Source organism: Tursiops truncatus, chromosome 3, assembly GCF_011762595.2.
Source record: "Tursiops truncatus isolate mTurTru1 chromosome 3, mTurTru1.mat.Y, whole genome shotgun sequence".
Lineage (NCBI taxonomy): Eukaryota > Metazoa > Chordata > Mammalia > Artiodactyla > Delphinidae > Tursiops > Tursiops truncatus.
In genome coordinates this window covers 153,501,333-153,517,323 of record NC_047036.1, presented here as the reverse complement: position 1 = coordinate 153,517,323, position 15,991 = coordinate 153,501,333, and the positions used below count along the sequence as shown (strand labels likewise).

Genomic DNA, 15,991 nt, shown 5'->3' with positions numbered 1-15,991 from the left:
TCGTAGAACTGTTTCATAAAACAAATAGTCCTTACTACTTTGGTTAAACAGCTTGACATTTTAGAAGGAGAGAGAAAAAGTGAATATATATATATATGAAAGAAATGTACACATATTTTCCCCGTAGAGCTTTAAAACCTTGAATTACTTAATTCTACTAATAACTTAATTTTATAAATACTTCAAATGATAAACATTTTAAAACTTACTTCCTAATTATTTTACTAACAGTTTTAATGAACAACAAAAACATAGAAACAAATAAATCAGATAACTGTAAAAACAATTCAAAATTAGGAGTCAGAATATTTTATTTGGACCCCAGCTCCTCCTTTTAATCCTGTATCAATACCTGCACTTTGGTTTACCTGCACACCTGTCCCTATATCTTTATCAAGCTCTAGTTTAAATAGATGATTAACAAGTTTTGTAAACCATTCATTATTGCTACTATGATATTTTACTTCTCAAAAATGTAAAAACACACGTATATTAGTTTCCTATTGTTGCTATAACAAATAAGCACAGATTTACTGATTTAAGACACAAATTTATTATCTTACAGTTCTGGAGTGTGTGTGTGTGTGTGCACACATGTGCACGTGTGCATCAATCAAACCAATCACATACTCCTTGGTTCGATCAGAGAGAAGGCTCTATTCCAAGCATGAGGTAAGATTATCTGAAGTTCCACAGGTAAGTCTCAAAAGATCAGGGATAGTGTCAGGACAGGGACAGAAGAGCAGGGTTTCAGAGGAGACTCCAACCAGGAGATGCAGTGGGGACAAAAGTGATGGGCGTGGGAAAGAACCTGTCATATTTGCAGAGAAGGGACCATTGGAGATAAGAAGTTATCTAAAAGTTAGGGCTTGATGGTGGGTATACTCAAGCCCTTCCATCACTGATGAGGAAGAAAGGAGTCTAACTGGCACCATTCATAGTTTCTTGCTCTATCTACACAGCAGAACAAGGTAAAAGATCCTCTCCTTGAACCGTGTATAAAAAGAACACTTTTCTTTTAAGGACCTTAAAGCATAATGCCAATATCCAAGACTCTGTGCAAAACAGAGCCAGGAAAAAATCCTCTGAAGACATGTGGGGGAAGTATCACAGGAAACGTTTCTCTCTTGTCAGTCTGGGACTACCATTGCCTGCACCACCACTGCTGCAGTTCAATGGTACCACAAAGCCTCAAGCCTAGAAGGAAGGTGAGGAGTAGTCACCCACCTTCCCGGCTGAGAGGAAGCCAGCACAGGCTCTGGTAGAAAGTAGCAGTAAAGTAATAATGGAAACCAGGTCTCCAACCATCTAGGCCCAGCTCTCGTGACGGCACCTCCTCTAAAAGCCAAAAGAAAACATCCCAGAAGTCTAAGAATAATTTTCATAATTGCACAAACATTTCTAAAAGAAAGTATCAATAATTTGAATCAAGTTAACTAACCTCTTTTCCATGCATCAGTAAAGTTAACCCAACTAAAAGGTTTTGATCTGGTAATGAATAACTGGCTTGGGTTACAAAGTTAAGTGACTAATTACATCAAAGATCACAAAATAAACTCTAGCTGTGCAAAAGGCTCATTAAGAGCTATTTTAATCAGTTCAAAGACTTCTTTCTTGAGCAGAAAAGCGTGAAACCCAGTTTTTGATCCTTCCTTAAAATCAAAATTCAGGCTATGGAAGTGGGAATTTGCAAGACGTGAAATTTAGGATGGTGTTAAAATTTTAGCCTCTACATGTATGTGAGGTGAAAGTTGCTCATACAAATGTTAATAAAATTGTCATAAAATTATTTAAATGAAAATACTAAGAGTTAAGTGAAAGTACAGTTAAGGCTATATCAATATGTAACGTAAGTTACAAGAAAATGACAACATATTTTAATGCATAATATAACATGAAAATATTACATATAATACTATAGTATCAGGGGTTAAATATCCATTAAAAATGACAAATATCCTTAAGTTAAGGCACCTTTCAGTTTACATTTTTTTTCAAAAAAAATTTTTTTAAGGGGGGATTCACATAAACATAAAATGAACCATTTTAAAGTGAACAATTCAGTAGCATTTAGCACATTCACAGTGTTGTGCAATCACCACCTTTAAGTAACCCCAAAAGATTTTCATCACCCCAAAAGGAAACTCCATACCCATTATGAAGTTGCTCCCCATTCCTCTCTCCCCCTTGCCCTTGTTACCACCAATCTGCATCTTTCTCTATGGATTTACCTACTTTGGATATTTCACATAAATGGACTCATATAATAATACTACCTTTTATGTTTGGCTTCTTTCACTTAGCATGTTTCTGAGGATCATCTATGTTGTAGCATATATCAGTGCTTCATTTTTTTTATGAATAATATTCCATGTATGTATATAACACAGCTTGTGTATCCATTCATTTATTGATGGACATTTGGGCTGTTTCCACCTTTTGGCTATTGAGAATAGTGCTTCTATGAACATTTGTATACAAGTCTTTTTTGAACATCTGTTTTTAATTCTTTTGGGAATATATCTAGGGATATTTACTGGGTCATGTAATAATTCTATGTTTAACTTGTTGAGGAACTGTCAAACTGTTTTCCACAAGTGGCTGCACCATTTTACATTCTCGCTGGCAGTGTATGAGGGTTGTAATTTCTTCACATCCCCGCCAATCTTTGTTATTTTCCATTTTGTTGATTATGACCACCTAGTGGGTATGAAGTAGTACCTCACTGTGGTTTTGATTTGCATTTCCCAAATGGCTAACAATGCGCATCTTTTCATGTGTTTATTGGCCATAAATCTTCTTTGGGGAAATGTCTATTCAAGTCCTTTGCCTGTTTTTTTTTTTTTTTTTAATTGGGTTGTTTGATGAGAACCTACTGTATAGCACAGGGAACTCTACTCAGTGCTCTGTGGTGACCTAAATGAGAAGGAAATCCAAAAAGGAGGGGATATATGTATACGTATAGCTGATTCACTTTGTTATACAGCAGAAACTAACACAACATTGTAAAGCAACTATACTCCAATTAAAAAAAAAAAAGGATGCTTTTACCTAAAAATAAATAAATTGGGTTGTTTGTCTGTTTGCTGTTGAGTTGTAGGAGTTCTGTATATTCTGAATATTAGACTCTTACCAGATACACGATTTGCAAATATTTTCCCATTTGTGGGTTGTTTTTTCACTCTCTTGACAGTGTTCTTTGATACACAAAAATTTTTAATTTTGATAAAGTCCAATTTCTTCTTTTGTTGCTCATGCTTTTGGTGTCATTTCTAAGAATTCAAAGTCATGACACTTCCCCCTTTGTTTTCTTCTAAGAGTTTTATGGTTTTAACTCTTACATTTAGGTCATCGATCAATTTTGAGTTAACCTTTTACATGATGTGAAGTAGGAGTCCAACTTCATTCTTTTGTATGTGGGTATCCAGTTGTCCCAGCACCATTTGTTGAAGAGACTGTTCTTTCCCCACTGAATAATCTTGGCATCCTTTTTGAAAATCAACTGGCCACAGATGTATGGGTTTATTTCTGGACTCTTAGTCTTTAAAATTCTTTAAAAATTCAGAACTTCCCATCTTATAATTCTACCACTGCTTTTACCAGAGGAGGTTTAGCTTATAACTGTTTATTTGGGAACTTTCATTTCAAAACTAGAATTTTTTTAATGAAAAATATACACCCATAATGAGTAAATTCATTATTAAACATTTCTTTAAAAAACAAAGATAGGAAGTAGGATATGAAAACTGGAAATCAAAACTAATCTCTGAAAAACAGTATTTTTTAAAGTAGCATGTAATTTTATTGTCATTTACCATGCTGTAATGAAGTCATTAATTTTAACTGCAAAACCCTTGTAAAGCTCTCCATTATACAATTAATTATGAATTTCTAGTCAAGCTCTTAATGTGGTTATTACATTAAATGTCCTTGATATCAGTCTTGCTTAATTCCCTATGTCAAATTACCATCCAGTTCCAAATAAGAGATGGGTTATAAATCAAAAGAATATTTTACTGTCTAGAACTTTTTATTAACATCAAAGTATCCTAATATGAACCATCCATTCACTTTAAAACTTTCCTGGCACACTGGATTTAAGTACCAATATAGCATGTTATCAATTGGAAGTTAAGATCACCACTATTTTAGATGCAAGCCAGGCATTCCTTCCAAACAGCCCCTTCCCCCTCATTAGTTTTTCTGGGAATCTCTGAACTACCACCTCCTCTCAGCTTCCAGGGCCTCTAACTACCTAAGCCAAAGAAAACAACTAACTTCCCTGATCACATATCTCTACAACAGAGGATCAATTACTAACCACTGATGCAGATTCTCTAAACTCAACATCTCTAATAAAAATATAAACTCTCCTACCAGACCATCCAAGAGTTCTCTTTTATCTTGAATCCCCTTTACCTACAAGCTGTAATCATTGGGTGTTTAGCTTTACCACAGTTCCTTTTAGATGCAAAGACAATCTTGTTTTTACTAACCAAAAAAAGAAGAAAAGATTTGCCAAAAAACTAAGGGATAAAAAGCTTGGGAAGTGCTGATAACTGTAGTCTAGAAAACATGTGAAAAACTTTACCTTTAGCTGGCCAGTGATGTCGCGGCAGCTGACTGTCTTACCAAGCAAGAGACTAAGGTTCAGGGTCAGACCAACGGTTCTGACGTTCTGGGCTGGACACATAGTTGAAGTGAGACACCAAGGAAGAGACGGCCAGCCCAACCCCTCATACGGCATCCCTTCCTGGTTAATCCATGGGGTGATAATGACACTGACTGGCCTCATCCTGCCAATGAAGGGCAAGGCACTGCAATGACGGCGCCTAGAAATGAATAGGAGTGATTGGGAATAAAAGGGGGAGGGGGGAAAGGTGGCCAGGATGAAGAAATGAATAAAACTCCAAATTTCTGTTACAACTCACTGTCATACCTATTACTCTAATATCATAATGACAGGGGGAATGGAAAAGAAAAAAAAGAGAAAAGAAACAAAGAAAAAAGAAAAATTGCTACCTATTTAAATTTACGCAGCATTCTAAGAATTTGAGTTTGTATCCTACAATCTGACTATATGTAACTAAAGCAAGAGGTTGATTCAATTTAGCTTATAAACCTATAGCAAAGAAAAGGGTATTTTTATCATCAGTTTTTCTAAATTCTGACGACTTAGATCTATTAAGTTTTTATTACAACAAAAACTCAATCTACACTACTGAAACAGACCATACTTACCAGACAATTCCTTGGGCTCCAGAACCAATTGGTTTCAACTGCTGGTAACGTTTTAGGACAGTGAAAGTTGAATCTGCCACTTGTACACTGTAAAACTGACTATCACATTTACTGTCACTCATGATGTAGTGTCATATAATATTCCGAAGAGCTGGTACAGTCGTCAGATTCCTTGAAAGAGAAACAGAATGAACATGGATTCTTACTGAAATTATACATGCATAGCTCACTTAATAGTGTTTCAAATTCATTGGTATATAAGACAATGTGGCTGTAAGTTGGTAAACTGAGTTAGACCAAGTTCTGAACTTAAGCAACATGCAAAAAATGCAAAGACATTTTAATGGTACAAGATTATCATGAAAGGAAGGAATTCTGAGACCCTGCATGACCACATCTTAAGGGATTGGATTAGGAAATAACCACCTTTGGAGAAAAGAATTTGTACATTTTTATTAGCCATGACAAGACTACATCACTATGTGATTCCCATCAGCTTGCTTCCTGTGGGACCAGATTACACCGTGCTGTCTCAACCAGATATGGAGGCACTCTGGAGATGCTGCAAAATGAATGTCTACAATTCATTCATGCAGAAAAACAAATGGACCAGTCTTCTGCTGTGTCCACAAATTCAGGTTAAAGTGACGAACTAGAAAGCAAGTCCGATGCCAAAGTGATTGTAAAAGTGGTAAGTTAAAGAACAACGGGGTGTTGGAGGCCTGGTGACACCTGTGTGTGCCGTGGATGCTCGTGAGTGCGCTCCTACCTTGTGAGGTGGTCCCGGAGCCGGCCTACATTCCCTAAACCCTACATCACTAGTGGGCTTCAATACAGACAGCCATAGACGGAGAACTCTGTCATAAGCTACAGTCAATAACATGGACACTATGTTATCCACGAGGCATGAATATAAACTGGAAGCCCCAGAGCAGCCTTTCTGTGGTTTAGATAGTAGGCTGAGATTCCTACGCTGCAGGAGCCTGTATGATTTTATACAGAAAACAAAGCAAACAGAAATCGGCAGGCAGCTACCTTTACTCCGTTCCCTGGCTCTTGTCTGATAATGTTTATTCAAAAGTTAGCAAGCTATTTATATTGGTCATTTCTTAAAAATTAAAAAGCCAACAATAAAATCATTTAGGTAAATATTCTACACTGCTTACAAACACAGAATTTAAATTTTATTCTACAGCTTCCCCAAATTCCTGCTTGTTTGTTCTAACACCTAATATTTAATATCTACCCACTGAGTTTTTGGAGTTATGATATGTGTTTCAACACAATGATGTCTAGGACTTCCATTAAACATGGAAATTGATTAACAAGAAGACTGAACAAAGAATTTAAATCAAATGAATAGTTTCTCCAACTGACTGTTGCTTCATGTTTTACCATTCTCAGGGCAGTGGCTGAGGCACAGCTGGTAGGCACAGCAGCCATTTTGACCAAGAGCCATTGCACACTGGCTGGGGATTGCGTCTGGGAGGCCAGCGTTGCACTAGATAAACTAACACACTGCTCACAACAACCGACAGAAATTATCAGCCCTGTGTTACACTGGAGTGACCCAAGGCTTAGTGAGCTGGCCAAGCCATGCTGCTGTGAGAAGGGGGCCCTAAGCTCTAGGAGGGGAGGCATAGGTCTGTCTTGTTCATGGTGGCACCCTGTACTCCCAGGACAGGAGGACAGGGAGGGCCTGGACCCTGGGACAGAGTGACCATTCAATATACCTCTGCTGATCAGACCCATAACACTGCAGCTAATGATTCCCTCACGATGCTGCTCTATTTTACTGACATCTGAAGGAGCATCTTTTTCTTAATTTATTTATAGTTTTTAAGAGGCCGAGACAATTCATCTCAACATTTACGGGGTACCTTTGTACAAGAAAGTGATAAATAATATAGAAGACATATATCAAGATCAAACAGGTATTGGTCTTGAAGCAGCCCCTACTTCACTATTTGGGGGAGAAGTGTGAAGAATGAGTCTATTATCTACATTGTAATATAAGTTATAAAGAGGTAAGGGCCATAATCAAAATAGAAACAAAGCTGAAAGGCAAAAGAGGTCCTACCCACAAGCAGGGGTGCAGAAAACAAGAAGAGCTTCATGGAGGAGGTGGCATTTGCCCTGGATAGTTTTGCCAGAGACAGAGTAGAAGCACAGAACTCAAACTGACTGTGCTCAGACATGGTGAATTGCTCAGCTTGACTAGTGGAGTAAAAATGCAAAGGATCAGAGACAGACTCAGCGAGAAGGCAGGAGCCACTACAACCTGCTATTTCTTGGCCATGTTGTAATGCACCAGCAATACTGGTCATTCATAAAGCATTTCTTGAGCACCACTGTGGACCAGGTCCTTTGCCAGAACCTGCCTTCTGCGTTTCAAGCTTACAGAGAGCGTACACTGCGGGTATACTCAGAAGAGATCGGATGCAAGGAGAGCCCTAAACCCAGAAGAATGGAGGTTTAGGGTGAAGGGATAGGAAGTAGCATGTGCAGAGAGCTGGAGGTGCCTTCTAAGCATGACAAATCATTTGAGATTTGATTCTGCTGGGTCATGGGGGGAAAAAACTGGAGAGAAAACAAGGCCAGATCACCCCAGGCCCTGGAAGCCGCTCAGAGCCATCTGGGCCTGGGCCTGAGGGCTGTAGAGCCATCAAAGCACGAGAGGCATGGGTTCACACTTGCTTTTCAGAGAGGTCATTCGGGAAGCTGAGAAAGGGTTGGATTCGAATGGGTAGGACTCAAAACAGGCAGACCTGACAAAAATGGCAGGATTGTGGCAGGTGGGGAAAAGAAGGAAATGCACGGCTTGGAGGAAGAATGTACGTGACTTGTTGCCCTGCAGGAGATGGGGAGAAACAAAGGTGAAACAGCTGGAGGTAAGCAAGAGATAGCTGAGTTGGAAAGTACGGCTTGTTAAGTTAAGTCTGAAGTGGCCAAGGGACAGTATGACAGGCCTAGGCTGCTGACCTACTCCAGGATCCACTCCTCCCTTCATTTTAGTAACAGAAGCCACCCTGTTCCAGCTGGACAAATGGCTACCCAACTAGAGATGACATCTGGTCACTTTCCTGGCAGCCAGCTGTGGCCAGATGACTAACCTTTAGCTAATGAGATGTGAGCAGAAGTGATGTATGCTACTCCCAGATCATTTTTTTAAACAGAAAGCTGCTTGCCTTTCAATCTATCTTTCTCCCTTGCTGTTGGCTGAGGGATCAGCAGTCATAGATCCAGAGATGGAAGTCACATGCTGAAGATGCTAGAGTCACCCACCAGCCTGAGTCTGGAATGACCTTGTGGCACTGAGGTGGGCCCCATTCTGGTCCACCTGCCCACATTGAGATTGGCACAAATTAATCTCAACCTTGTTGAGCAACTCTGGAACTCTCTCTGCTACAGCTGTTGTAACCTGTACTCAGACTGGTGCAGTATTAGGTTAGCTTTTGTGAATTTGGGGAGTACATTACATTATTAGGTCAATAATTAACATAATTTCATCTCAAGATTTTAAATAATTTTAAAATTAAAATAAGTTTCCCTTATTAGGCAGAAAAAAAAAATCACCTAAGACAGAATCTGTCAAAGCCACCTCCTCTGTCAATCTTGGGCTTCATGGGCTTCATGAGAGCAAGAGAAAGAACCCCAAACCAAACTAAGAAAGCATGTAATTTAGCTATTAATGAAATCAACTCTCTCTTGAGATTGTATTTCAACAAAATGGACCTCAACCTGGTTTCAGAAGACAATTTACAAATTGAGAGGTGTTAAGAATTCTTCATGCAACCACATTACCAACACATTAAGAATTCTTCATGCAACCACATTACCAACACACTGAAGGTGCAGTCCCTGCCTTAACTTCCCTCACCAGAAGATGCTGGTTCCTCACCTCGGTTCCCAGCAGTGGGACCCAGTGCCTACCGTGTTCACTGTCACTCGGCTTCTGCAGGTCTGCCTCTGCCTCCCTCTGCCAAGTCAGAAGCTCCTCAAAAGCAGGGAGGGCCTGTCTTCCCTCTCATAAGACATTGTTCAATGCCCACCATTTTTCCACTGAAAAAGCTCCTAGAAGAACACACTCTGCTCCTACAGACCTAACTGTGGTGAGTGGGTGCCTTGAGGTTAGGAATTGGCAAAGCCTTTGCTAAAGGCATCTGGCTCATGTCCACACTCTCCCCACTTACCATACTGCTTTGATGAATGCTTGTTTAATGAAATGCTCTAATCGAAAATCTCTATTTCTCCAAGACTGGAGACCTGTAAAATCTACCCACTCTATAAATAAACATTGGGCAGGAGAAACCTTCCTACCTGTTTAGAGCCTAGAATAAGAAATGCTTTAAAAAATTTTTTCTCTACCTCTAGTATTCTAAATATAAGCAATTCAGGTACTATAAATATTAAATCTGATTAACTTTTCTAAATAGAAAAATTAGCTCTAACTACAGCTTTACATAGTTATAAAATTTTAAAGTGGGAAAGAACAGTGGAGAGCATACAGTCTGAGTCTTGTGGGGATGACAGCTACCATTTACTGAGTTCTCCTAACAAACTCCTGACGGCCTCCTGTGTGCCAAGCATGAGGTACCAGCTGTCAATGGAGTACTAATTGGACAGTCCCTTCCCTCAAACCACCAACTGCATATTTATCACACCACGTAGGAGGTGTCCTAGGGGAATGCACAGGCTGCATGGCAGAAGCCCAGCAGAGTAGTGTCCAGAGGGCAGAGTGAGAGAACAAGTGGAATGTGTGAGTGAGAGACGGATGTAAAGGAAGGCTTCCTGGAGGAGGCAAGACCTGCGTGCAAGTTAAGTATCAACCTAGGTGTGATGAAACAGGTACTTTCACACATGATGGTGAGAACTATAAATTAGTAAAACATTTTTTGGAAGCAAAATAGGTAATACCTAAGGAAAAATTTAAATGCACAAGACTCCTAACCTGGCAACTACAATTCTATAAATGTATCTGACAAATACATGTGTACAAATATTCAAAGATATTTGTGCAAGGATGTTTGTTGCACTGCTTGTAACAGGCAAAAAACTAGAAATAACCTAAAAAGTACCCTTGGAATGACTGAATAAATTACGGCACAAAAGTATAATAAAGCCATTAAAAACAATGCAGGGACTTTATGCATTGATATGGAAAGATGTCTAAGATATATAAGGAAATAAAGCAAGTTAAAGAAGACTGCATACAGTAAATTCCAATGTATGGAAAAATACACAAACACATGCACACACACACACACACACACAATATGCTAGCAAGTGCAGAGAAACAGTGGGAAATGAGACTTTCATTCTTGCCATTATAACTTCCTGTTCTTTTTTTTTAAACTATGCACATATTTCACATTTTAAAAACTAAACAAACATTTTTAAATGAAAAGTTGCAAAATGGTCACTCTGACACCTTTACAGAGAATGGATTTGAGGCAGATGAGACTGGAGGCAGGAAGGCAAGTGGGCCAGGCTCTGAGTACACAGTTATACACCTTCTCCTAACAGCCTGTGAGGCGCGTGGTACTGTCCTCACTCTGCAAATGAGGAAACAAAACTGAGACAGTAAGGAACTTGCCCAAATTCTCAGCTGGAAAGTGGCACGGCCTGGATTTGAATTGAGGTGTATTTGACTACTATATCCATGTTTTTCCCAATATACTACTGTAATATCTCTAATTTTACTTAGAAAGTAAAGTGACTGTCCAAGGCCTGGTCAAGACCAGGCCAGAATAACGCAGATCTTCACATCTCATCTTGTTGTCTTCACCCCACTAAGACACTTTCTTCTGATGATGAAGATAATTCAGTGATCCATAGACTCAAACCTTTAATCACACTAATGTTTCAGAATACCCAAGACATTCAATATTTAAATTAACTGACTGCTGTGATTAAAAGCAGATTTTCACAATCACCCTCTTTGTTTCAATGCTTGCTGCTGAAAGTTTTAATCAAATTGTTTTTTCCTACTTTAATTCATATTAAAAATAGCATAGCACAACAACTTAATCTTTCTTGGATAACCAAAATCTTCACAGCACCGCAGGGCCATTCTTCTGAACATCAGTTCTTAAGTTACAGTACATACTATGATACAGAATTGGTTATTATGTCACTCACAGGGACGAGAGTGACTCCAGCAAGGATTCTTCCTGCCAGCTCCTTGTAGTCGTCAGTCTCCCCATCTCCAGGCCCAATGCCCGATACCCAGTGTTGTGAGTAAAGGCCTCATTGCTCCCCAGACATACCAATAGCCAAAGTGCTCTCCCAGCCTCCATTCCTGATACCTCCAAACCACTGTATATATACCACATTAGAAAGAAAGATCTGTCCACTTGAAAACCTTTACATGAATGCTTATAGCAGCTATATTTGTAATAGTTCAAAACTGGAAACAATCCAGATGTCCTTCAGTGGGTGGGTGGTTAAACAAATTGCTGTATGTCAATACCATGGACCATCACCCAGCAATAAAAATGATCGAACTACTGATATACATTACAACTTGGGTGGGTCATAAGGGTATTATGAAATTTTAGTGACAATTTTTAGTGATAAAAGCCAATTTCACAAGGTCCATAGGACATAATTCCATTTATACAACATTCTTGCAATGAAAATTACCTATATTATAGAGATATAGAACAGGTTAGTGGTCACCAGGGGTTATGGATGGTGGGGGGCAAGGCGGGTGGTGTGGTTATAAACGGGTAGTACAAGGGAGATCTTTGGGATGATGAAATAGTTCTGTATCTTGATGGCAAAGGTGGTGATTATATGAACCTCCACATGTGATAAAATGACATAGAACTGTACAAGCATTGTACCAATGCTAACTGCCTGATGCTGGTATCATACTATAGTTACATAAATATACAACCATTGGTGGAAACTGGGTGAAGAGTGTACAGGACCTCTCTGCTATTTTTGCAACCTCTTGTGAATCTATAATTATTTCAAAATAAGGAATTAAAAGAGATTTGTTGAAAATATGCAGTCATCATACTGCTCTCCTGTTTAAATTCCTTCAGTAGTGACCGACTGCCTTTACAGTAAAATTCTAATTCTTATAACAGCAGAGGAGTTCTGCAGGGCCTCTGGCCCACTCTTCGGCACTATCAAACCACCTGGGAGCAGCAGACCCCAGCTACTGCATACCTCAGGTCTCTGCCTGAGCTGTCCCATTTGCCTGAGATGACTTCCCTCCCCCTTTTGCTCTCCTGGCCAAACTTCATCCTCCAAAGCCTAGTGCAAGCACCTGCTTCTCCTGCAAGTTCTCCTCTATAGGCTTTCCTTTCAAACTGTGCAGGGCATGTCCCTTTTTTGGCACCACATCATGTATTAATTTGCATTGCAAGTCTATCTCTACTTCTACCTGTGAGCTCCTCAAGGGCAGAAAATGTGTCCGATCTACTTCTCAATCCTTTACTAAGTACACAGTGGGTGCCCAGGAAATATATGTTAAGGCAAAACTAAGCAGGAGAGTAAATGTGGTAAGGCAGCTTCGTGCAATGGCTAAGATTAGGACTCTGGAGTCAGAGAGCAGTGGGTCTGCCATTTATCTGGGTGAGTGAACTTGGGCAAGCAATTACACTCATGCGTAGAACGGGAATAACTGCAGAATCAGCCTCAGAGGAAAACTAGCACAGTGTCTAGCACAGGGCAAGGTCTCAACGTCAGCTGACCTTAAGACACCCATTCTACTTATCCCAACAAATGTCTGCATTCTGCAAATGTGAATTAAAATCTGGTAAGTGCAAAAGCTGATGACGTGGTTAATACTGGTGAGCACCTCAGTGAAAGACACAATAGACAGGAGGCAATGCACAGAATTTACTTTTCATTCTAGCGTGTGGTAGGCAGATGATGTTTCAGGAAATTTTTGAATTTTTTTTTTTATACAGCAGGTTCTTATTAGTTATCTATTTTATATATATTAGTGTATATATGTCAATCACAATCTTCCAGTTCATCCCACAACCATCACTCCCCCTCCCTGCTTTCCCCCCTTGGTGTCCATATATTTGTTCTCTACATCTGTGTCTCTATTTCTGTCTTGCAAACGGGTTCATCTGTACCATTTTTCTAGATTCCACATATATGTGTTAATATACGATATTTGTTTTCCTCTTTCTCACTTACTTCACTCTGTACGACAGTCTCTATGTCCATCCATGTCTCTACAAATGACCCAATTTCGTTCCTTCCATTGTATATATGTACCACATCTTCTTTATCCATTCGTCTGTCAATGGGCATTTAGGTTGCTTCAATGACCTGGCTATTGTAAATAGTGCTGGAATAAACATTGAGGTGCATGTGTCTTTTTGAATTGTTTTTCTCTGGGTATATGCCCAGTAGTGGGACTGCTGGGTCATATGGCAATTCTATTTTTAGTTTGTTAAGGAACCTCCATACTGTTCTCCATAGTGGCTGTATCAATTGACATTCCCACCAACAGTGCAAGAGGGTTCCCTTTTCTACACACCCTCTCCAGCATTTGTTGCTTGTAAATTTTCTGATGATGCCCATTCTAACTGGTGTGAGGTGATACCTTATCATAGTACTGATTTGCATTTCTCTAATAATGAGTGATGTTGAGCACCCTTTCATGTGTTTGTTGGCAATTTGTTTATCTTCTTTGGAGAAATGTCTACTTAGGTCCTCTGCCTATTTTTTTATTGTGCTGTTTGTTTTTTTAATATTGAGCTGCAAGAGCTATTTATATATTTTGGAGAATAATCCTTTGTTGATTCATCTGCAAATATTTTCTCCCATTCTGAGGGTTGTCTTTTCGTCTTGTTTATAGTTTCCTTTGCTGTGCAAAAGCTTTTAAATTTCATTTGGTCCCATTTGTTTATTTTTGGTTTTATTTCCATTAATCTGGGAGGTTGGTCAGAAAAGATCTTGCTGTGATTTAAGTCAAAGAGTATTCTGCCTATGTTTTCCTCTAAGAGTTTCATAGTGTCCGGTCTTACATTTAGGTCTTTAATCCATTTTGAGCTTATTTTTGTGTACGGTGTTAGGGGGTGTTCTAATTTCATTCTTTTACATGTAGCTGTCCAGTTTGCCCAGAACCACTTATTGAACAGGCTGTCTTTTCTCCATTGTATATTCTTGCCTCCTTTATCAAAGATAAGGTGACCATATGTGCGTGGGTTTATCTCTGGGCTTTCTATCCTGTTCCATTGATCTATATTTCTGTTTTTGTGCCAGTACCATACTGTCTTGATTACTGTAGCTTTGTAGTATAGTCTGAAGTCAGGGAGCCTGATTCCTCCAGCTCCGTTTTTCCTTCTCAAGAGTGCTTTGGCTATTCGGGGTCTTTTGTGTTTCCATACAAATTGTGAAATTTTTTGTTCTACTTTTGTGAAAAATGCCAGTGGTAGTTTGATTAGGATTGCATTGAATCTGTAGATAGCTTTGGGTAGCATAGTCATTTTCACAATATTGATTCTTCCCATCCAAGAACATGGTATATCTCTCCATTTGTTTGTGTCATCTTTGATTTCTTTCATCAGTGTTTTACAGTTTTCTGAGTACAGGTCTTTTACCTCCTTAGGTAGGTTTATTCCTAGGTATTTTACTTTTTTTGTTGCAATGGTGAATGGGGCTATTTCCTTAATTTCTTTCTTATCTTTCATTGTTAGTGTATAGAAATGCAAGAGATTTCTGTGCATTAATTTTGTATCCTGCAACTTTACCAAATTCATTGGTTAGCTCTAGTAGAGTTCTGGCGGCATCTTTAGGATTCTCTACATATAGTATCATGTCATCTGCAAACAATGACAGTTTTACTTCTTTTCCAACTTGTATTCCTTTTATTTCTTTTTCCTCTCTGATTGCTGTGGCTAGGACTTCCAAAACTATGTTGAATAAAAGTGGTGAGAGTGGATATCCTTGTCTTGTTCCTGATCTTAGAGGAAATGCTTTCAGTTTTTCACCATTGAGAATGATGTTTGCTGTGAGTTTGTCTCATATGGCGTTTATTATGTTGAGGTAGGTTCCCTCTATGCCCACTTTCTGGAGAGGTTTTTTTATCATAAATTGGTGTTGAATTTTGTCGAAAGTTTCTCTGCATCTATTGAGATGATCATGTGGTTTTTATTCTTTAATTTGTTAATATAGTGTATCACATTGATTGACTTGCATATATTGAAGAATCCTTGCATCCCTGGGATAAATCCCACTTGATCATGGTGTATGATCCTTTTAACTGCTGTTGGATTCTGTTTGCTAGTATTTTGGTGAGGATTTTTGCATCTATATTCATCAGTGATATTGGTCTGTAATTTTCTTTTTTTGTAGTACCTTAGTCTAGTTTTGGTATCAGGATGATGGTGGCCTCATAGAATGAATTTGGGATTGTTCCTTCCTCTGCAATTTTTGGAAGAGTTTGAGAAGGATGGGTGTTAGCTCTTCTCTAAATGTTTGATAGAATTCACGTGTGAAGCCATCTGGTCCTCGACTTTTGTCTGTTGGAAGTTTTTTTTTTTTTTTTTTTTGCAGTACACGGGCCTCTCACTGCCGTGGCCTCTGCCGTTGCGGAGCAACAGGCTCCGGACACGCAGCCTCAGTGGCCATGGCTCACGGGCGCAGCCGCTCCGCGGCATGTGGGATCTTCCCGGACCGGGGCACGAACCCATGTCCCCTGCATCGGCAGGCGGACTCTCAACCACTGCGCCACCAGGGAAGCCCTGTTGGAAATTTTTAATCACATTTTCAATTT

At 39.2% G+C, this 15,991-nt stretch overlaps 1 protein-coding gene across 7 annotated transcripts in view; it reads right to left on the bottom strand.

Annotated features, from left to right (window-relative positions):
* MAPK9 (mitogen-activated protein kinase 9) overlaps positions 1-15,991 on the bottom strand; it is a 66,853-nt gene that overhangs the window by 42,984 nt on the left and 7,878 nt on the right. For 4 of the 7 annotated variants that reach the window (XM_033853675.2, XM_033853672.2, XM_033853674.2 and 1 more), the window contains exon 2: positions 5,242-5,412. In XM_033853675.2, the coding sequence (XP_033709566.1) occupies positions 5,242-5,363 (122 nt within the window). In that variant the 5' untranslated portion in view covers positions 5,364-5,412. Of the gene's footprint in view, positions 1-4,591; positions 4,833-5,241; positions 5,413-15,991 lie in introns of those variants that run through there. The other 3 variants (XM_033853677.2, XM_033853676.2, XM_033853678.2) reach the window with 2 other exon arrangements.